Genomic DNA, 22,750 nt, shown 5'->3' on the forward strand with positions numbered 1-22,750 from the left:
AGATAGGGTCTAGACAATAGCCTTGCTTCAAACTTGTGGCAGCTCTACTGCCTCTGGCTCCCAAGCTTGAGGCCTGGTTTTAACATCAACATCTTAACATTTATTTGTGGGGTATATGTGTGTGTGCCACAGACGGAGGTCCAAGGAAAACCCATAGAACCAGCTTCCATTGTGTGGGTTTCAGGGATCAAACTTAGGTCATTAGGCTTGGCTGCAAGCCCCTCTACTTGATGAGCCATCTCATAGGCCTCTGTCAACAATATTTTATGTGACAAGGGCGCATTTGTCACAAAGAAGACACCAATGTTGGTACTGTCAAGTAGACCTGACACTTTGTTCCATCCCTATCAATTCTTCCATGTTATAAAATCATTAAAACAAACAAACAAACAAAAAAAAACCCAGACAAACAAACAAAAATAAAACAACCTGCCAGCATCGAAAGGCACAGGCTTTAGTTTTGGTTTTGACACACATTCTGGCCATGTTGCACACACCTTGACTTATGACCCTCCTACCCTAGCCTCAGAGATGAGAATGCAGGCATGTCCCTCAACACCCGGCTCAAGGCACAATCTTATACATTACAAAAGAATGTGTACCTGGGTGCCCTGACAGGTGATAAACGCTCCAAGCTTCTGGGAGGCTAAGGCAGGTGGGTTGTTTGAACCTGAGTTTATGGCCAGCCTGGACATATAACAAGACCCCATATGTCAAAATAGGAGGGGGAAAAGAGGGAGAGCAAAGGGGAATATAAAGTGTTGTTTCTCCTGACTCTGGAAGACTCAGGCAAGGTCTTCTGCTTCAGAATATCCTTTTTAGTATTTTAATTTTAATATTTAAAAAATTAATCTTGTTTGTTTTTATTTTTTGAGTCAGGGTCTCTTGTAGCCCAGGCTGACCTTGAGCTCACTATGTAGCTAAGGATGGCCATGATCTCCCCCACCCCCCATTGGAGGACAGGCTTGCTCTGTGCTACCTGGTTTAAGGGATAAAGCCCTGGGCTTTGTGGGTACCACCCCTGAGCCCTGTCCCAGCCCATGTCTCCTGTTGATGTTGATGTCTCTGTTGCTCTTCATGACTTCACTAGATCAACGTGTGGAATCTGGAAACTTCGAAGCTGGCTTTCTGTATCACAGGAGATGCGTCGGATCCCTGGGTCTGTGTGGCTTTGTTAGCTGCCCAGGGTTTGCTGCTTGCCCTGTCCAAGGGTGGCCAGGTCAGTCTGTGGAGCTCGGCCAAGGGAAAACTGCAGGAGAAGCACCAGTTGTCCAGCATCAAAGAAGAGATACCCACCTGTGCTGTCTCCATCCAGACCCGGGCAAGGCTGGTTGCTGGCTTCAGCAGCGGCTCTATCGCCCTGGTAAGTGACTTCCTCACAGACTGGTAGAGGGCTCAGCCACTCAAGCACAAGGACCTGAGCTCAGATGTCCATCATCCATTAAAACTAGACTTGTGGGCCCCACATGTGTATTCTGGCTCTGGGGAGGCAGAGTCAGGAGGATTCTTGGGGCACCTTGGTCATGTAGCCTAGTGGAATCACTGAGCTCCCGATTTGGTGAGAGACCCTATCTCAAGGGACTGGAGAGGGGACTCTGCAGGGAAGAGCACTAGATGCTTTTGCAGAGAACCCAGGTTCAATTTCTAGCACCTACATGGTGGCTAAAAACTGTAACTCCAGTTCCAGGGTATCTGACACCCCCCTCCTGCCTCTCTTGGCACACATAGATACATGCAGATATACACACATACATATAAAATGAAATGAATAATTAAAAAGTAAGTTGGAGTGATAGAGGAGAGATACTAAGTTGACCTCTGACTTCCACGCACACCTCACACAGTGTACAGGTGTCTCAGAACTTGAGAGGAGCAAAGCCGCCCTTGCTTTTATTTTGGCCTCCCAGTTTTCATATCTGTTGCTGGATGAAAAACTCCTTCAAGAGCAACTGGGGGAGAAAGAAGTTTGATCAGCTCTCAGTCATAGTCTGTCATGGAAGACAAGTAAAGAGGTAGGAACTTGGAGCAGCTGGTCACACATGGCCGCAGTCAGGAGCAGGAGCCCTGAGGATGAAGGTCTGGGTGCCCGCAGTAGGTTCCCTCCCTTCATCCGGTCTGCCCAGGCCCTGTCAAGGTCAGGTCTTCCCACAGCAGTTAACAGCCGCCCTGGATGCCCAACAGGCCCAATTGATCCAGATAATCCCTGATTAACACTCCTCCCTGGGCTCTCCATTGTGTCAAGTTGACATTAAAACCATCAGAAGGGGTAGAGATGTGGTTGACAGCTGCTTGCTGCTCTTGGTGAGGCCCTGAGTTCAATTCTCAGAGCCTACACTGGGTAGCTTTCTACCTCCTGAGCTCCAGTGAACCCAGTGCCCTCTTCGTTGTCTGAGTGCACCTGTGTAAACTTCTTTATCCCTACTATTGACGGCCCAGTGAACAGTCACCACAGAGCTGTCCCACTGCAAGGCTGGCAGTAGTCTCTGCTCCATACCGTGGATTAGTTGTGACTCATCCTCCCCACTCCATGGACCTATGTGGTTAAATAACACTTGGTCCCCAGCTGCCATCGCTGCATTGTGAGGTAGTGGAGCCTTCCACACGTTGGACACAGCTGCAAGTTTGTCACTGGGAGCAGGACTGTAAGGTGTAGCTGCTTCCAGAAGACACCAACCCATGAAGCACAGGCACCATCCGCGTAGCCATGCCTTCCCTATGGGGGTGTGAGGTGCAGCCTGGGGCTAGAAGCCAAGACAAACTCTTCCTCAAGTTGTGTGGGTTGGAACAGTGTGTGTGGGTTGCCTGTTCCCCTTTGTGTTAGAACCCAGTCTAGCATTCTGGGTGTGGAGAGGTGAACACACATGGGCACATAATTGCGTCTGAAGCAGGGGACATGGCTGGCATGACAGCAAGAGGTTAGATAAGGAACTGGGCACTGGGCATGATGGCGCAACCTGTAATCCTAACATTGTGAGTTCCAGGACAGCCAGGGCTGCACAGTGAGACCCTGTCTCAAAATAACTTAAAAATACATTTAAAGAGAAAGGAAGGAAGACATAAATAAAAAAAGTTTTGCCCACTGTTGGGAGAGTAGAAATTCCAAACAGCGGGTGCAGGTGACATCCATCACCAATTTTTGAGACAGGGTCTCTTGTAGTCTAGGTTGGCCTCAACCCTCTGTGTAGCTTAGGATGACCTTGAACTCCTCCTGACCCTCCTGCCTCCACCTCCTCGGGGCTGGGGTGACAGCACTGGGCCACCTGATCTGGTTTATTCCAAACCCATGTCTATCTCACTGAGTTCTGGGGTTCCTTCGGACGCCTGCACAGTTACAGCCACACTATCATCATTGTGCAGAACAGTGGTTACCTCAGGCTGTGCAGACGATTCCACATACACTTTAGTCATCACTCCTGGAGAGGGTCACCTGGGGTCACCTCTTGTTTAATAGGGAAATGGAGGCACTGGAGGTTAAGGAAGCCCTCAGTGTGGTAGAGCCAGTTGTGGGGGCAAGTGACACACCAGCTCAGAAGTCTGTAGCTGCGCAGTAGCCTGATGCTCACCTTGCCCTGCACAGGTCTCCGCTGGAGAAGACCGGCTGCTGGAAAAGCTTCCAGAGGCTGTGGGGCTCCTGGTGGTTTCTGAAGACGATTCCCTTCTTGCAGCAGGTAGCTTTCGTTTCTCACTGAAGGGAAAGTAGAGAAGGGAAGTAAGATTTGGCTGGAGGCTGGGTGAGACCTGGCACCAGTCCCCTGCCTCCCTGCCTCTGCCTCCCTGCCTCCCTGCGCTCTTCTTCCTTCCCAACGGTGCCCACTGCTATTTTCTCCACCTTTGTTTTATACACTATTTTTACACTGTGTGTGTGCCTGTGTGCGTGTGTGCCTGTGTTTGTGTGTACATGTGTGTGTGTGTGTGCGTGCCTGAGTGTGCATGTGTGCCTGTGTGTTCACATGTGTTTGTGTGTGTGCACATGTGGCAGTCAGAAGAAGACCTGTACCAATGGGCTCTCTCCTTTCACCCTGTGGGCCCTAGGCCTGGAACTTGGGTTGCCAGGTCAGGCAGCTTTTCTCCCTGAGCCATCGTTCGGCCCCTCTGTCTCCTTTGAAATTAACATTGTTAGCATCCACATGTGAGTGAGAATGAATTCTGTCTGTCAGCACCACTGACCATTGCACTCAACGAGAAGCTTATTAGTTCTGTTCACATCCCCGCAGATGGTAGGATTAATAAGATAGTCCATCACCTATGATACATACCCCTACCCACCATGCACCACGCACACTCCTACCCACTGTGCACCATAAACACCCCTACCCACCATGCACACCCCTACCCACCATGCACCATAAACACCCCTACCCACCATGCACACCCCTACCCACCATGCACCATAAACACCCCTACTCACCATGCACACCCCTACCCACCATGCACCATGCACACTTGCACCTACTGTAGACCTTACATACCTGTATCCCTCATACATCTGTAACCACCATATGCCATGCATAACAACTTGTAACCACATGCACATCTGTAATTACTATGACCTTATACACATATAACCATTATGCACCATACACACATGTAATCACCTCTTGAGGTTTTAAAATGCTTTTACGTTTTATTTTACTATCTTTAGCTCTGTGTGTGTGTGTGTGTGTGTGTGTGTGTGTGTGTGTGTTATGGGCATGGGTGCCCAAACAGGCAACAGGCAACAGATTCCCCTGAAACTGCCACTGGGTTCTAGGAACTGAATCCAGGTCCTCTGCAAGAGCAGCACATGCTCTTAACTGCTGAGCCATTGCTGCAGTCCCAGTAAACATCTTTTAATTAATTGTTAATTATTTAAATTAATATTAACCATCATAGTAAATTTAAATGAATGACCAATTAGTTAAATCAATCCATATTAATCACATAGATTATTTCATTCAATATGCCCAAAAATTTAATATGAAATCAATATAAATATTGTGAATGGGTGATTTCTCTTTGTTGTTGTTGTACCAAGTTTTCAAAATAGCAGTTGAGAGCACTGGCTACTTTTGCAGAGGACCCAAGTTCAGTTCCCAGCACCCACAGAACAGTGCACAACCTTCTGTAACTCCGGTTCCAGGGACGCTGGCACCCCCTTCTGGATTCTAAAGGCTGGGCACTCAGGTGGTGCATAGACATACATGCAGCAAAACACACATAGATGTAAAAGGGAGCAGCAGGTGGTCCAGAGCTGCCCTCTGATAGACTAATGGTGGTGGCCACTGCAGCAGCGGCCTGAGTGATAGACTAATGGTGGTGGCCACTGCAGCAGCGGCCTGAGTGACAGACTGATGGTGGTGGCCACTGCAGCAGCGGCCTGAGTGACAGACTGATGGTGGTGGCCACTGCAGCGGCGGCCTGAGTGACAGACTGATGATGGTGGCCACTGCAGCAGTGGATGGGAGGGATGCCCAGAGGAGAGACAAGCTGACAGAGGCAAGGACGGAGGCACACCCAATGTGTGCCAGGTTGGCTCTCAGGTACAGTGTGCACCAGGAGCCTGGGAGACAGCATGCCATGCAGTTTCTCATTCTCAGTTTGAAGGGATCTGACTCTTGCAGAGGGAACTGGTCTGACCCTGCCTTGGGTGGTATCAGCAGTGGTTAAGGGTGATGAACAGAGTTGTAGGGTGCTGCCCCTGAGATGATCAGCTCTGTGAGTCGCTAGTCACCCCGCCCCCACTGTCAGTCAGCTTAGTTAATCATGGGCCCAGGCCTGTGAGAGGCCCTGTCTCAAAAAATCAGGTAGGCCCAGAAGATGGCTCAGTGGGCAACATGACTACTAGCAAGTACAAGGTTTTGGTATTTTATTTTATTTTATTTATTGTGTGAGTGTTCTGCTACATGGACATCTACATGCCAATAGAGGGCATCAGGCCAGGCAGTGGTGGCACACGCCTTTAATCCCAGCACTTGGGAGGCAGAGGCAGGCGGATTTCTGAGTTCGAGGCCAGCCTGGTCTACAGAGTAAGTTCCAGAACAGCCAGGACTACACAGAGAAAACTTGTCTCGAAATAAATAAATAAATAAATAAATAAATAAATAAATAAAATTTATTCTAGCTTTTTTCTAGCTGGTTGGTTGTGAACCACCACGTGGGTTCTGGGGACTGAACTCAGGACCTCTGGAAGAGCGGCCAGCACTCTTAACCATTGAGCCATCTCTCCAGCCCCAAGTACAAAGTTTTAGGCCAGTGCTGGGACAATGGAGACAGGCAGATCAGGCAGATACTACTAAGGTAGCCAAGATGCCGAGCTCCCAGGTCCAGTGAGACACCCCATCTCCATGACAACCACTGACAACAACCTGCAGCCTTGGCATAGGTGCCCGTAATAATGCATGTGTGCGTGTGTGTCTGTGTGTGTGCCCCTACATACATACACATACAAACACAGGCGGGGATTTCTGCTTCTCCTTTCTCAGTGTGGTGCCAGGGATGGGTGCTGTCTCCCAGCAGTGGCAGGAGGCAGTGTGTGTGCTGCACCCCCAACCAGAAGCACTCTCTCAAACTCCGACAGTGAGCCTGCTACCCAGAGTTGATCACATTGGCATGGATGACTGCCTACGAGGCTGACCTTGGTCACCAGCCAGCCCTTCCGGAGATGCAGTGGAGTCTGTCCCAAACTCCCACGGGAACTTACTTTACTTATGTTACTTTGAAAAATACTGGAGACACACAAAGACCATCATTAACAGGGAGGAAGCTCTAAGATAAGGCTGAGCAGGACCAGGCCCGGGCTAAGGCTGCACAGTGCTGAGTGTGGGGCTCAGGCCTGCCGGGTGCACCTTTGACATCAACACTGACTGTGTTTGAGGGGTGAGGTCAGAGGACAATTTCAGGGAGCCTGTTCCCCCCCACCTCTTCCGTGTGAATCCCTGGGTTGGAACTCACTCAGTTCGTTAGGCTTGGTAGCAAGTGCCATTAACCGCAGAGCCAGCTTGCGGACCCCAAAGGGTCATTTACTTAGTGTCCAAGATTGGATGGCAAATATGGTGAATGTCATGATGTCTTTCACCAGATAGAATCCTGAAATATTCTTTCTCAGGCGGCCAGCATTCAAGGATCCTAGGATAGAGAGAATTCCACAGAGGGTGTGGAGAGGGTAAGGAGACAGGCTTGAAGCAGAAGCTCTCTGACTCAGTGCAGAATGTTTGGACTCAGTTGATAGAGTACTTAGAGCTCAGTAAGTAGAGTGTTTGTATCTAGCTTTGGTGGCCAGGCTTGAATTTCAGTAGGTGGAGTACGTATGGGTCATGGAAGAGTGCTTGCCTAGCACACAGGAAGTCCTGGGTTCCATCCCTGGCACTGCGTAAAATGGGCGTAGTGGTGCATAACTGTCATTCCAGCACGTGGAAGGTAGAGGCAGAGGATTAAGAGTTCAGAATCATTCTTGGCTACATAGTGAGTTTGAAGTCAGCCTGAGCTACAAGACACCATGTCTTAAAAACAAACAAACAGCAAAAATATTGGCTCTTGGCTTCCAGCTGGCTCAACTCCGTCTGGGTGTGGATGTGGGTGTGGGGTGGGGTGGGGTGATATGGGGGGTTCAGGGAAGATGAGCCTGAGGCACTCGTCCAAGAATCCTACAGTGAACCCTTCGCATGGTGTCGTGTGTGTGTGTGTGTGTGTGTGTGTGTGTGTGTGTGTGTGTGTGTGTGTGTGTGGTGTGCTGTGTGAGTGTGTGTGTGGTGTGTATGTGAGTATGGTATGTGTGTGTGTGTGAGAGTGTGGTATGTGTGTGTGTATGTATGAGTGTGGTGTGTAAACCCGTGTGTTTGCAGTTGTTGGAACTATCCTCAGTGATAAGCAGACACTGATCTCGATGATCCCTTGGAGCCCACACTCTGTATTCTTATGTATAGATGGGGAAGCTAGGGCTGAGGAATGATTCCATGGGTAAAAGCATTCACTGTGTAAGCATCAGTCTCCAGTCTGTAAAAGCTAGGGTAGAGTTGCAGGTGTGCCTGCTATGGAGACAGACTAGTGGGGCTAGCCTAGGCTCATGGAAACATGGGAGTGAGAAAGGATACCCAGTGACCTTCTGTGTCCTCTGAGAGCTTGCACATGCATGAGAGAGAAAGAGGGAGACGGGGGGGGGGGGAGCATACACACACATGCATACACACACACATACACACACACACACACACACACTCAGAGGATAGGGTCAGTGAGAGAGCTCAGTGGCTAAAGGTGCTTGCTTCAAACCTGATGAGCTGACTTTGATTCCTAGAACTCAAGTGGTAGGAGAGAGATGACTCTCACAGGTTGTCCTCTGACCTCCACATGTCCACAATAGTGAATCGTGCATTCTCTCTCTCTCTCTCTCTCTCTCTCTCTCTCTCTCTAAATAACTAAATAAATAGAATGTAGCAACCTTTTTAAGCTAGGGAAAGTAAATGCCTCCCATGAGCTGCAGCATTTGAACACGGGTTCCCAGTCACTGGTGCTGGGCCCTGAGGGAGCTCTGTTCATTGTGGTAATAGGGACTTTCATGAGTTTCCCTACAGCTCAGTGACTGTCACCTCCCACACACATCTGCTGTTTGAAGTGGAGCCGTGGCCCCTACCCTCAGCCCTTCTGCATTCCTCCATTGAGACACAGTGGGTAGTCTGGAAGGCCCCAGGGACTGAGTGACTGCTCTCAGGCTCTGCCAGGCTCAGAAGCCTGACTGGGTCCTGGGGCGCCACAGGCTACGGAAGATTTGTGCGGATTTTCTTGGCTGACTCACAAGGCTTCCACCGGTTCATGGCTTCGGATCTGGAACATGAGGATGTGGTGGAGACGGCGGTCTTGGGTCCTGAGAACAATCTGATCATCACAGGGTCTCGGGATGCACTTATCCAGGTGAGGGTGGATTCAGGATCCCAACCTCAGAATGCTGGGTCCCTTACATCTGCTAAGTACATTCCACACAGATGACCTCAGGCCCAGACAGGGAGTTTAGAGGGAAAATGCGGATGCTGGCATCCTCCACCCAGTAGCAGACCTGGAAGGTTTCACGAAGCAGGCAGCATTCCTAACCAGAGCTGAAAATCTCAGGATGGAGGCCTCCAGGGCCACAAGGGTGGGGAGTCTCAGTTGTCAGTGCTGGTGAGAACATGAAGGTAGGGACTATGGGCTCTCAGCATCTTGCTCTCAGGACCTCTCTACAGTCTTAGAGAATCTCGAGAATGTTCCCAGAAACATTTATTTGTTATAGGTAGTGTGCATATATGCCAATATCAGGGTTGAATTTTCTGTTACTATGATGATATTCCCAAGACTGCAAGCTATATAAAGAAGAAAGGTTTATGTAACCCACACTTTTTGGAAGTTGACTTGACTGTACAGAAGGGTTCTGGTGAGGCTTTCTTGTCTACAGCACATCAGGGCAAATGATGTGAGCCAGTGTGAAGGAGTGGTCACACTCAGGAATGGGAGGCCAGAGAGCAGGAGCAGCCCTACCTGCTTGTAACAGGCCCTTCTCCTGGGACTAACTTGAGTCCCATAACAACCCCTCAATCCCTTCCCCTTCAGTTTTGGAAACAGGGCCTCACATAGCCCAGGCTAGCCTCAAATTTGCTATGGAGCCGAGGTTGAACTTATGAGCTTTTACGCCTCACCCTCCACCTTCTTGGTGTGCTCAACCACATTCAACTACACAATCCTTTCCTGGGGCGTCACCCCACACGACTCAATTGCCTTCCACTAGTCTCTGCCTTTTAATGTCCCATCATCTCTTATGCCAACCTGGGACCAATGGTCCAACCCAGGAACCCTAGGGCGAAAGCACACCCAAGTGAGGAAGTGAAGCTGGTTGTGGTGGTTCCAGACTGTCTCAGCTACATGGCAAGTTCAAGGCTGGTCTGGGCAGCGTGAGAGCCTGTTTCAAAAACAAAAAATGGAGGCAATCCAAGAACACATATCTGTGGATCTACTAATGTGACATGTTCACACAATGACATAGCTTTTCCATCAGAAACTTTTTATTACTGTTCTTGTTATTATTTTATGTGGATGAGCATCTTGCCCACCTGCCTGTCCGTGCACCATGTGCATGCCCAGTGCTCTTGGTGATAGTAAAGGGTAGATCCACAGGAGCTATGAGCCATCATGTGAGTGCTGGGAACTGAATGGGGTTCTCCGCAAGAGAAGCTTGTGCTCATAGTAGCTAACTAAGTCATCTGCTTGCGCATGCGCACACACACTATAATCTCTCTCATCTAGCTCCTGCAGAATTCTGCTATGTACCTACGAGTGCGGGCCAGTACTTAGGGTTGCTATGAAGATAGCTTGCTGCTACAGACCCCTGAGAGGTCCTGCAGGGTCCCCCCAAAGCACCAACCCAGATTGCTGGAGTTCCACAGGACTTTTTTTTTTTTTTTTTTGGTTTTCCAAGACAGGGTTTCTCTGTATAGCCCTGGCTGTCCTGGAACTCACTCTGTAGACCAGGCTGGCCTCAAACTCAGAAATCCACCTGCCTCTGCCTCCCAAGTGCTGGGATTAAAGGCGTGAGCCACCACTGCCTGGCTCCACAGGACATCCTGTGAGAATGCCGAGGCCCCAGGAGGTCTTAAGCTGTCAGGAATGGTGAGGACCCTGGAGCCAGAAGCTCCACATTTAGCAGAAGCTGATGAGCAGCCGAAGTATGCAGTCAGGGCAGACCTGTCCTTCTGTTCTTGACCCTCAGGTGTGGAGTCTGTCAGAACAGGGGACCCTGCTGAATGTCCTTGAGGGCGTGGGCGCCCCTGTGAGCCTGCTGGTCCGGGGTGGGACTCTGGTGGTGTCTGCATCCTGGAAATCTTCGTCTTTCAAGGTCTGGGAACTCAGGTCCACTCAGAAGCTGCGGTCTCCAACTCCATTTCTGGACCGCACGGGCCTCGCTGCAGTGTCCCACCATGGCAGCTATGTCTACTTCCCTAAAGTTGGGGACAAAAACAAAGTCACGATTTGGGACTTGGCAGAAGGTTTGTGAGAGATGACTAGAGTGTATGGTAAGATCTGAAATCACTGTGCACACTAGATTTACAGTTCTGGAGGCAGAAGTCCAAATGAGGGCCAGGATTTGACTCAGTGTGGGTAGTAAACCTAAAAAGGTCAGGAGTTCAAGCTGGGCAGTGGTGGCGCATGCCTTTAATCCTAGCACTTGGGAGGCAAGTGGATTTCTGAGTTCGAGGCCAGCCTGGTCTACAGAGTAGATTCCAGTTCAACCAGGGCTACACAGGATAAAAACTACAAACTGTCTCAAAAAACGAAAGGGACCAGGGAGATGACTCAGTGGGTAAAGTGCTTGTGTGTGATCATTTAGACCTGAGTTCAAGTCCTTACTTCCATGTAAATGCTAGGTTCTGATTCCAGCAGTTGGAAGGCAGAGACAGTCCCCAGAGCAAACACAAGCTGGCTAACTTCACTAGCTCTGCGTTCAGTCTAGAAATCCTGCCTCAGGGAATAAGGTGGAAAACTACTGAGGAAGACTCCCAACTTCAGCCTTCTCATATGGACACACACACACCTATGTTCATGTGAACATGCACATACCTGCACTCATGTTCATGTGAACATGTATACAGCATGCACACATTTACAAAGAGGTTGAAAGGACTTGAAGAATCCCATTGTCATTCTTCAATGTGCACACACAAACACAAGAACTCCAGGACAAAGATGCTAGAGGGTCTGAGGTCTGGTGAGCACTCACTTTTGGTTCATAGATGTCTTTTTGTTGTGTCTGCACATGATTGTCTCAACAAGGCAATGCTCTGGGTTTTTTGTTTATTTTTGTTTTTGTTTTTGCTTTTTAATAAGAGCACTATCTTTCTGAGACATCTACCTCAGAAATCTAATCAACTCCCAAGACCACACTCCCCAGTATCATCATATTGTAAATGGAATTTTTTTCTTAATTTATTTTTATTTTTTTTGTGTATAAGTGTTCTGCCTGCATTATATATATGGTCCATGTGTGTGCCTAGTACATGAGGAACTCTAAAGAGCATGTCAGATTCCCTGCTACTGGAAGCCCAGGCGACCTTGAGCTGTAATGTGGGTGCTGTGAGCTGAACCCAGGTCCCTTGCAAGAGGAACCAGTGCTCTTAACCACTGAACCATCCCTCCAGGCCCAAGACAGAATTCAACATCAAATGTGGTGAGGTGTGGGGGGACTCAAACATTCAGCCTATAATCACAGGATGTGACAGAGAGGAGGAACTGTGTCACTGGGACACCAGTGCAAGGGTTAGACCAGATGGTGGGACATTTTCATTTTAATTAGATGAGATGCAAACCGGGCTTGTCACAAACCAGGCTGGAATCACAGTTACCAGGGAAGCTGAGGCAGGAGGATAAAGAGCTGGAGGTCAGCTTGGGTATTAGGGAGGTCCTATGTTGCCTGACTTTTCCTGGGCATCTATTTCTGTTCATCCCAGATAGAAAGGGCAATCATATCAAAGAAAAATATATTGGAGTTTGACCTGGGAAGAGCAAAGAATCTGCTGGAGTTACAGAAACATGGGTGGGGGATTGGAGATCTAAAGCCAGCTGCATCACTCCAAATCCAGTCTTGCTCCCAGCCACTCCCTGGAGCTCTGTGAACACTTTGCAGGCAGCTCACAGCCCGAGGCAACTCCATTCTCCTATCTGAAGGGAATGTTTCAATATGGAATAACATCATGACATCCTGCCTCAAAATTTAACCCAGGGCCAGTTGAGGATGCAGTGGGGGATGCTGGAGACAGTAGCCCTTGTGCTGGCCTAGCAGGGGTAAGGCCTGCTATTTTTCAGGGTCTACAATTCCTGAGCCTGGCCAGGTCAACTTGTGAAACTTGCATGAACCCTAGTTCTGCCATCATCTCCTGCTGAGCATAACCACCACTCCAGGAAACAAGGAACTTCCTGTGCCTGTCCAACCTGTGGGAGCTAAAGGTCCCACCCCTGCCCCAAGTACCTACTGACCATGCCTCAAGCCCCAGCTTCCATTTGCCTCACAGCTCACTGAACATGCACGTGGGTACAGGGGCTGTTTCCAGCTTTGGGTGGAGTCAGGAACCTTTACACCATCCAAGTTGAACCTTAGGGGCCAGAAACTAAAATCATTAAACTAAGAAAGCTTAAGCCAGCCCAGCCTGAAGCCATGAGTTCAAACCCCAGGAGAACTGATTCCCACAAGTTGTCTTTCTAACCTCCACATACATATAAATAATAGTCATTTTTTAAAAACTGAGGAAACTAGCTGGTCCACCCTTGATTCTCTTCTCCCTGCACAGGCGAGGAGCAAGATTCCCTGGACACATCCAATGAGGTCCGCTGTCTGGAGGTGGCTGAGCAGGCCAAGCTCCTCTTCACGGGCCTGGTTTCTGGGATTGTTCTTGTGTTCCCCCTGAATTCCAGGCAAGATGTGCTATGCATCCCCCCACCTGAGGCACGCAAAGCTGTCAACTGCATGTCCCTGAGCAAGAGTGAGGATCGGCTGGTCATTGCCTATGACAACATTGTCCTGGTGCTTGACATCAGCCCTGGGGACCCATGTCCTGCCATTGAAGGCCCCACCTACACCTTTTACACCCAGCTGCCTGAGACCATAGTGAGTGTGGCTGTCCTGGCTGACTACCGTGTGGTCTACGGCATGAGCAACGGCAGCCTCTTCCTGTACGACTGTGCATGGTCTAAAGTGTTCCCTCTGGATGCCCATGGGAGCAGGGTGAGCTGTGTGGAGGTCAGCCACAAGGAGCAGCTAGCAGTGAGCGGGGCTGAGGACGCACTGCTGTGCCTCTGGGACCTGCAAGCTTGCAGGGGGATGTTTGAGATGAGCTATGAGGTGGGTAGCCTGTGCCATTGACACCCATGCTGGGTTCCTTCTGTAATTTTCCCCTCACTCCTTGCTTTCTTCACGTGTGTACACTGTTTCCAGTCGTGGCTATACATTTTTGCAATGTGTGTGGTGGACAGAGGTCAATCTAGGATGTCATTCCTCATCCCGATTGGGGGCCAGAGTCTCTCACTGGGGCCTGGGATCCTCCCATTAGGCCAGGGGACAGGGTGCTCCTGTTCATATCTCCCCAAAGCTGGGATTGTAAGCATGCCTTCTTCTTTTACTTGGAAGCTTGGGATCAAATCTGAGATAGTCTGAGCTATACAATCTGCTCTTGTCTCAATGTAACAAAGGAAAATCTGGCTAGCTTAATGGGTGAGTACCAAGCCAATGAGAGATACCCAGTCCCAAATAAGGAGGAAGGCATTCCTAACAAGGCTATCTTCTAGTTCCAGATACAGCACGTGCATGCGTGCGTGTGCACACACACACACACACACACACACACACACACACACACACACACGTGCGCGCACACACACATCCACATACTCTTGTATGCATTCACACACAAGCACACACTATACATGCATGCATACATACAAACACACTGTGCATGCATGCATACACACACACATGCACACAAACACACACACACGCACACACATACAAATACACGCACACACTCACATACACTGTACATGCATGCATACACAGACACACATACACATGTACACAAACACACATACACACTCATATGCACAGAAATGCACACATACAAATACAGACACACACTCACACACACTGCATGCATGTATACACAGGCACACAAATACTCATACACACACACAAGCACACATACACACACATGCATGCACACAAGCATGCTCGTATGCACACAAGATGCTTGTGCACTGGTTTTTCAATCCAATAGCTCTGGTGCTGTCACCTTCGTGAAGACAGATCTTGTTCCTTGGAAAGTTTATTTGTCCATCTCTGTGGGGTTTGTTCTGCTCCGCCTCCAGTGGAGCCCAGGTTGGGGTGGTGGCCAGGTGAGGCCTAGTCTGGGAGTATCTCAGTGTGGACACTGGATCACACAGTGTATTGACTAATTTGTTACTAAATCTCTGGCAGGGAGGGGGGACAACTGAAGGGAGGAAGGGTTTATGTGGAGGAGATACACCCTAAGATATGTGGTGGAAGGCACAGTAGCAGATGGCCTTACAGGGGCAGGAGAGTGTAGCCCAGACTCCCACACCTGACACCTGGATCAGGAAGCAGAAAGTGAACAGATGTAGGCTAGTCTACGAAGCATGAGGACCCTAACCATGGTGACCTACTTCTTTAAAAAGGACAAATGGGGTCAAGGTTTCACAGTTTTCTGAAATATCAGTACCAGGGTTAAAACAGGTGATGCCAGGCTAGTGAGAGGGCTCAATGGGTAAAGGCATTTGTGGCCAAGCATGAGTGCCTGAGTTCTGTCCGCTCTAACAACACTGTAAGGAGAGCCCCAAGTGCCCCAAGTGTCCTCTGACCTGCACATTTCACCTTGGCATGCCGCTCACTGCCCCCAATAAATAAGTCAAATATATGTACAAAACAATAACTACAAATGCTACCAGAGCCAGAGGGATGTTTCTCACACAAAGCACCGCACACGGCCTGTTTTCACAGAGCTCCTGCTGCAGAGGGGTGCGATGTGCCTGCTTCTCCAGGGATGACAAGCATGTATTTGCAGGCATGGAGGACCGCTCTGTCACAGCCTGGAGCACTCTGGATGGTGAGTGCTGGTGTAGAGACTGAGCTATGTGGAAACCTATTTTATTCTTTATTCTCTCTCTCTCTCTCTGTCTCTCTGTCTCTCTCTGTCTCTCTCTGTCTCTCTCTGTCTGTCTCTCTGTCTGTCTCTCTGTCTCTGTTTCTCTGTATGTCTCTCTGTCTCTGTCTCTGTCTCTCTCTGTGTGTGTGTGTGTGTGTGTGTGTGTGTGTGTGTGTGTGTGTGTGCACACTCAACAATACAAGTACATAGAGGTGCACCTGGACATGTGCACATAGGTAGGGGTAGAGATTGGGTATTTTCTTCAATCACTCTCTGTGTTATTTCAGGGAGGGTGGTTATGTATGTGTTTGCTTGGTTGGTTGGTTTGTTTTGGTTTTTAGCAAGACAGGGTTTCACTGTGTAGCTTGGTTGTCCTGGAACTTGTTCTGTAGACCAGGCTGGTCTTGAATTCAGAGATCCCCCTGCCTCTGTTTGTTTTGAGACAGGATCTCTCATTTTGTAGCCTGGGTTGTCCTGAAACTTGTAGTGAGAATTCTGGAATTTTGGTTTCTTTTAAAAACACAGAACTATTGTATCATTTTAACCCCATGTGTAGAGATGTGGGGCTGCTTTGGACTGTCTGCAGCAGCTGACTAAGATTTGCCTTGTGTTCTAGCAGAGGCATCATTTTGCCAGTTGCAGATAGTTTCTGTGATTGTGTGACATTTGGAATTCTGGGAACTTTTCAGAGGGTGTATAAGTGCTAGGGCCCCAACAGGTAGGCTTGGTGGTTGTTCCAAGGGGGTTGGTTGCGATTTGTTAGTGGTCATGTTCAAAGAAGCAACTGGATTCAGGAATTGATTCCCTCTCCCTCCCTCTCCTTCCTTTCTCTTCCTCTCTCCCTCCCCCCTCTTGTCCCACCCCCTCTATCCTTCTTTCTCTCCTATCTAGTGTTAGGGGGTGAAATGGGGGGAAGGCAGATAGAGGGTGGGAAAAATAGGAACCCATAAAGTAGCAAAGACTGGCTAAAGAACTCACTCTGTAGATCAGACTGGCCTTGAACTCACAAAGATCTGCCTGCTTCTGCTTCCAGAATGCTGGGCTTAAAGGAGGGCAACACCACGCCTAGCCCTCCATGTTATTTTTTGAGATATGGCTCACCTATTCAGCAAGGCTGACGGGCCATTGACCACAGGGACCCATCCCCTGGTGTCGTCTCCTGTGCTGCTGGGATCGAAGATCCATGCTGCTGCACCTGGCTTTTGTGTAGGTGCTGGGGATCCAAAATCAAGCCCAGAAGCTTGTGTAGCATGCCCTTTACCTGCAGTCTTAGTTTGCTTTCCTATTGTTGTACAAATGTCCTGACCAAAAGCAACTTGGGTAGAAACTGAAGGTCGTAGTCCATCACTCAGGAAAGTTGGGACAGGAACTTGGAGGCAGGAACTGGAGCAGAGGCCATGAAGGATGCCGCTTATTGACTTGCTATCATGGCTTGCTTATCGATCCCAGGACCACCGGCTGTGGCACAGGTGAATTGTGGCCACCCCACAGGTCAATCAGATGAGATTTTCTCCACTGAGGCTCCTTCCCAGATGATCCAAGCGATGACAAGTTGGCAAAAAAACAAAACAAAACCTTAGTTGGCATGCCTACTGTACTGTTTCCCTAGGACCAAGCTCTGATCTGGAGGGTAAAGAGTCACCTTGGGTCTTAGTGGTCCTATTTCTGCCTCTAGCTGGGCCCCTTGGCTTAGGAGGTGTCTGCAGGACCTGCCTGCCTGCTGCCACAGCACTCTCCACACATGGCCTGCAGACCCCTTTGGAGACAGAACAGGCTTCTTCCCCAGGTCTCCATGAGGGTGGGTGTGTACCCATACACTTGGATGGTAATCATGTGCTGGAGACAATGGACTGTGGACCTAATGATTAGGTCAAAGAGGGAGCCTCAGAGAGCATCCATCTCTGCCTCCAGAGCATTGGGACTGCCAGTGTGCACACCACACGCTTGTTTCTATGTGTGCACACACGCATGTTTCCGTGTGTGTTGGGGATCAACTTCAGGCCCTGTGTTTGCAGGCCAAGCATGTTACCAGTTGCAATGTCCTTCCATCTCTGTGCCCCATTTTCTCATGGCTTGCCCTTTCCTGGTCACAGGCACTCTTTTGGCTATCCAGTTTGTTCATGCTGTGATCAACCGAATCATCCCTACCTCCAATGGCTTCATGGCCCCGACAAGCCACGGCTATCTCATCCGTGAGCGCTTCCAGTGCCCGTCAGTCAGAGCCTCCCAGCAAGACCCTCTCAAGAACTTCAAGAAGGCAGTGTGGCTGGTAAAGACCAGGCAGAGGGAAGAGCTGGCTGCAGCAGAGGCCCCCCAGGACGCAGAACCAGTGGCCGTAGAGGGAAAGGAATCAAAATCAAATAAACGCTCACAGGTCTGCCTTATACTCTGAAAGCCTACCATGGCAGGGGCTTCAGTGACTTGGCCACGTCTCACCTGGTAGAAGCCAACTGACTCTCTCTGCTGGTGCCATGTGGACCCCAGCCTTCCCCTCAATCATCTTCCATTTTCCTCACAGCTTTTTCCATGGGTTCTCAGGCCTGCTCCCCTCCTGTTAGCAGCAGCCTGCATCTCCCACCTTACTCTAAGAACTTGGATCAAAGCTTTGGCTCTGCCTCTTAGTCCTACTGGAACAACTCTTATCCTTGAGCCAGTTACTAGCTCTAAGAAGATCTGTAATCACTGTAGGGACCGAGAGTGACCTGGTTGAAGTGTTGTGTGGTGGAGAGCGACCGTTCTGTTGGGATGTGGTGGGTGCTGTCCTGTCTTCATAGCTGTGAGCCTTCAGTAATAGCCCATAATCCATACTGCAAAGCCACACACAGCATAGTTAGACACACAGCATAGTTAGCCCATCTGCAGCTCCTGCTCTGAGACACAAAATGGTGTGTAAAAAAATTCCCCCTGGGGTCAGGTGGTGGCACAGCCTTCAATCCCAGCACTCAGGAGGCAGAGGCAGGAGGATTTCTGTGAGTTTGAGGCCAGCCTTAGGTTACATAGTGAGTTTCAGGACAGCCAGAGCTATGTAGAGAGAAAGGGCTGGTGCTGGTTCAGGGCTTAAATGGAGTTGCTTCCCACAGTTCGGTGAACATTGTACACACTGCCACCAACCTGCAAGCCTAGCCCCAGGGAACAGGCTATTGTTTCATCCACTGCTGTGACTGGAAAAACTCGACCAAAAGCAACTCAGAGGAGGAAATGGTTCATCTGGCTTCCACCCCCAGGCCACACATGGTTCGTCATCATTGAGGGAAGTCAGGGGAGGAACTCAAGCTGGAACTGAAGGCAAGCCTGTTGGCTATTGCACACAGCATGCCCGCTGACTAGGGGACTCACTCAGCCAGGGACATACAGCAGTGTCTCATTGTCAAGAGACACCATGACCATGGCAAAGCAGTTAATGGGGGGTGGTGGTGGTGGGGCTTGTTCATAGTTTCAGAGGCTTAGTCCACTGTAATCACTACAGGGAGCCTGGCAGCAGGCATGGTGCTGCAGGAAAAGCTGAGAGATATATCATGAGAATCTTTTTAAGCAGTTCCACTCCCCGGTGGCCAGACACTCAAATATATATGCCTATGGGAGCCATTTTCACTCAAGCCAGAAGCCTGAACCATGGAGGCTGTGGTTTCTGCCTTTCTCCAGATTAGCTAAGATTTTTCATAAGCCCCAGAACCATTTGTCCAGGGAGCGGTGCCACTCACAGAGGGCCCCCTCCTCCATCAGTTATCAGTCAAGACAATGCCCCATGGACAGGCCCAAGGTCGCTTCTCAGGTGGCTCTAGGCTATGTGAAATTGACAGTTAAAGCTAACAAGGTCACAGAGGACTCTGAGCATTCTGGCTAGCTAGCTAGACACATCTGTGAGCTCTGGGTTTGATTAAGAGACCCTGCCTCAATGAATAAGGTAGAAGAGAAGTCAATGATTATTCCTGACTCAACCTTATGCCTTCAAATATACATGTACATGTGCCCACATGTGTGCCCAGGCACACACGCACACTCATGATGCTCACACCGGCCTCAGTGTGTAGCCAAAAGCTGGTGCAGTCTTATCCTCCTGCCTCCATTTCCTGCTTGGACAACTATGACTACTATATCCAGCTAAGATGCTCGGCTCACTCAGCTCCCTGACACATCAGGGCATGCTAGCGTCCAACTGCTTTGCTGTCAGACCCTCTGCCTTGAAGTGGCTCTCTCCACTGTGCCCACAGCCGTCTAGTGAGCCTGTCTTGTGCCTGAAGCCTTGCTCCAGTCAGACCTTAGAGGCAAGAGCCCTCCTTTACTCCATGGGACACTAGACAGACTCAGCAAAAGCAGCAGTAGAAAACAGCTTGTTTCTCCATGAGGACTCGGAGGCAAGTGCTATACCTCGAGTCATGCCCCCAGCCCTCACTGGGGGATTCCAGGAAGGGGCTTTACTACTCAGCCACATTCCAGCTTCAAAATGAGGCCTTTGAAGAAACCTTGTTCAGTTATTTCCCAAATAAGGGTTCCAATGCATGCTTTAGCAACTAAAAATGTTAGTGTCAAATTTTATTTTAAAAAAATTACTGGTCATGGCAAACAGAGGTTGTGCACACTTTTAATCCCAGCACTTGAGAGGCAGAGGCAGACAGATCTCTGTGAGATCAAGGCCAGCCTGGTCTACAAAGTGAGTTCAGGACAGGTAGGGCTATACAGAGATTTCCCGCCTCACAACAACAATGACGACGACGACGAAGAAGGTCTGGAGAAATGGCTCAGCAGTTTGATTTATCCTAGCCTTCACATCAGGTGGCTCACAAAAGGCCCTCTGGACTTTGGAGATACCTGCACTCACTCACTCACACACACACACACACACACACACACACACACACACACACACACTAATTAAGATCAATATTTTTAAAAATTATGGGCCAATGAGCTGACTCAGTTGGTGACAGCACTTGCTACTCAGCCACGATGGGCTGACTTCAATCCCTGACTCCACACATTCACTAAGGCAATCACCATGGTGATAACACCCCCACCACACACCATGCCCTCAGATACACACTAATAGTAATAATAATAATAAAATTAAAGATCTATTTTAAGGTGTAATTTAAAAATATGTGCGCACGTGTATTGAGCAATAACTTCTTTGAGATTTTTATTAAATGATGCTTTTTTTTCTAACATGTAATAATTGTATATATTAATGAGGACCCACAAGATATTTTCAGCATGCAAGTAGCTGCAAACTTGGTCTTTTTATCCACCTTCTGTCTCTGTCCAAAGCTGGTCCTCACAATTCCATATCCTCTTAAGTCGGGGTATGAGAGGGAATGAGGTTTGTCATCGTGCAGCCGTCTTACTCATTGAACATGATGTCCTTCAGTTCTGTCTGTTTTGCTACAAATGATAGTCTCTCATGTTCTTCTCTATGGCTGCGTACTGTCCTGTCACTGGGTGTGCCACAGTCTCTGTCTACCCACTTTGGTGTTGGTGACTACTAGTGTAGGAGTCTCCAGCCATACCATCTCTGTTTAACTGAAGGACCTCTCGCTTGAGCAGAGAGCCCCTAAATGAGAAGAAAGGCCTCTTTTTTCTTAATATTTTTCTATGAATCTTGGACATTATATCAGGGAAAGTTGTTTTTTGTTTTTTGTTTTTGTTTTGTTTTGTTTTGTTTTTTTGAGACAGGGTTTCTCTGTGTAGCCCTGGCTGTCCTGGAACTCACTCTGTAGACCAGGCTGGCCTCGAATTCAGAAATCCGCCTGCCTCTGCCTCCCAAGCGCTGGGATTAAAGGCGTGCGCCATCACCACCTGGCTATCAGGGAAAGTTTGATGCACAGCTTCTGGTCTAAAATTCCAGTGCCTGCAGCATGGTCATGCAAGCATTCAATCCCAGCCTTGGGAGGCAGAGGCAGGAGGATCTCTGTGCGTTTGAGTCCTGCCTGTTCTACATAGCAAGACCCTGTCTCAAAAACAAAACAAAACAAAACAAAATTCTTGTGTTCATCGAAACGACCTGAAGGAGATTTAATTATGAACTATGTTCGGAGTTGGTGGCTGGGGAGAGCGCAGGGTGGGAGGGTGTTAGCGGTTGCTGCTGCTGCGTGAACGTCAGAGCGTGACCCCTGGGGGCACTGTGGATGAAAACATGCCACACAGATTATGCTCACTAAACCCCCTGCAGACAGCTGGCCATTCCAGGGTTATTTAGTTGCTGCGAGCTAAACACCTGACACAGCAGTTTAAACAGGGAAGGGCTTCTTTGGGCTTAGGGTTTGCAGTTCCAATCCATCATGGTGAAAGGAGGGGCTCTGGGCTGTGGCTCACATCGCAGAAGATACTTGCTTGTTGTTTAAAGTTCGTTCTAGATCTCCGGTTCATGGCATGGTACCACCCCTGGTGAGGGTGAGTCTCCTGGCCTCAGTTAAAGCTCCCCAGAAAAGCTCTTACAGACCCCCAAGGGAGTCCAAATCCAGTCAAAGTGACAGTGACCAGGGTTGGTCACCCCTTCCCAACTTGGCACATGTGTCCCCTTACATCACAGTAGCCTGCCCTGTCCCTGGGGCTTCTTGACCATCTCAAAATGCAAGGTGCATTTGGTCTGTCTCTGAATGTGCTCAAAATGATTATATTTTATTTGTGTGCAGAGGCTGGAGGTACAGTGCACACTGCTATGATGTATTTGTGGATCTTGGAGTACAGTTTGTAAGAGTTGATTTTTTTTTTCTTCCCACTAAGTGGTTGTTGGGGATCAAACTCAGTAGGGTCAGGCTTGGCAGCAGGCGCCTGTACACACTGAGCCCTCTCACCAGCCCCTCAAGCTCCCAACAGTTCTAACATTGTTCAGACGCCTCTACTGAGGCTCCAGCACCCCCTTAACTGTGAACTCTGTAAAATAACATAAAGGAAGTTATATACTTTCAATATGTATGAGGCCAGCCTGGTCTGCACAGTGAGTGAGACTTATCTCAAACAACCAACCTATCAATATCCAAGGACACAGGTTAAAATAGGGAAGTATCAAAAGAAAAATCAGACCAAAGCAAGACAGGAGCCTGCCGGGAAATACCAGATCCTGAACACATAGCCTCTCTCGTGGGCCAGCTCCGCTCACCTGCGTC

The 22,750-nt window shown here is 49.1% G+C and overlaps 1 protein-coding gene across 4 annotated transcripts in view; it reads left to right on the top strand.

Annotated features, from left to right (window-relative positions):
- The window catches only part of Nwd1 (NACHT and WD repeat domain containing 1), a 63,623-nt gene extending 44,800 nt beyond the window's left edge, over nucleotides 1–18,823 (top strand). For all 4 annotated transcript variants that reach the window (XM_031340305.1, XM_031340307.1, XM_031340309.1 and 1 more), the window contains 7 exons: nucleotides 1,091–1,363; nucleotides 3,578–3,668; nucleotides 8,732–8,886; nucleotides 10,712–10,988; nucleotides 13,284–13,834; nucleotides 15,503–15,608; nucleotides 17,741–18,823. In XM_031340305.1, the coding sequence (XP_031196165.1) occupies nucleotides 1,091–1,363; nucleotides 3,578–3,668; nucleotides 8,732–8,886; nucleotides 10,712–10,988; nucleotides 13,284–13,834; nucleotides 15,503–15,608; nucleotides 17,741–18,039 (1,752 nt within the window). In that variant the 3' untranslated portion in view covers nucleotides 18,040–18,823. The remainder of the gene's footprint in view (nucleotides 1–1,090; nucleotides 1,364–3,577; nucleotides 3,669–8,731; nucleotides 8,887–10,711; nucleotides 10,989–13,283; nucleotides 13,835–15,502; nucleotides 15,609–17,740) is intronic.
- Nucleotides 18,824–22,750: the final 3,927 nt, after the last annotated feature.

This window comes from Mastomys coucha, unplaced genomic scaffold (genome assembly GCF_008632895.1).
Source record: "Mastomys coucha isolate ucsf_1 unplaced genomic scaffold, UCSF_Mcou_1 pScaffold22, whole genome shotgun sequence".
Taxonomy (NCBI): domain Eukaryota; kingdom Metazoa; phylum Chordata; class Mammalia; order Rodentia; family Muridae; genus Mastomys; species Mastomys coucha.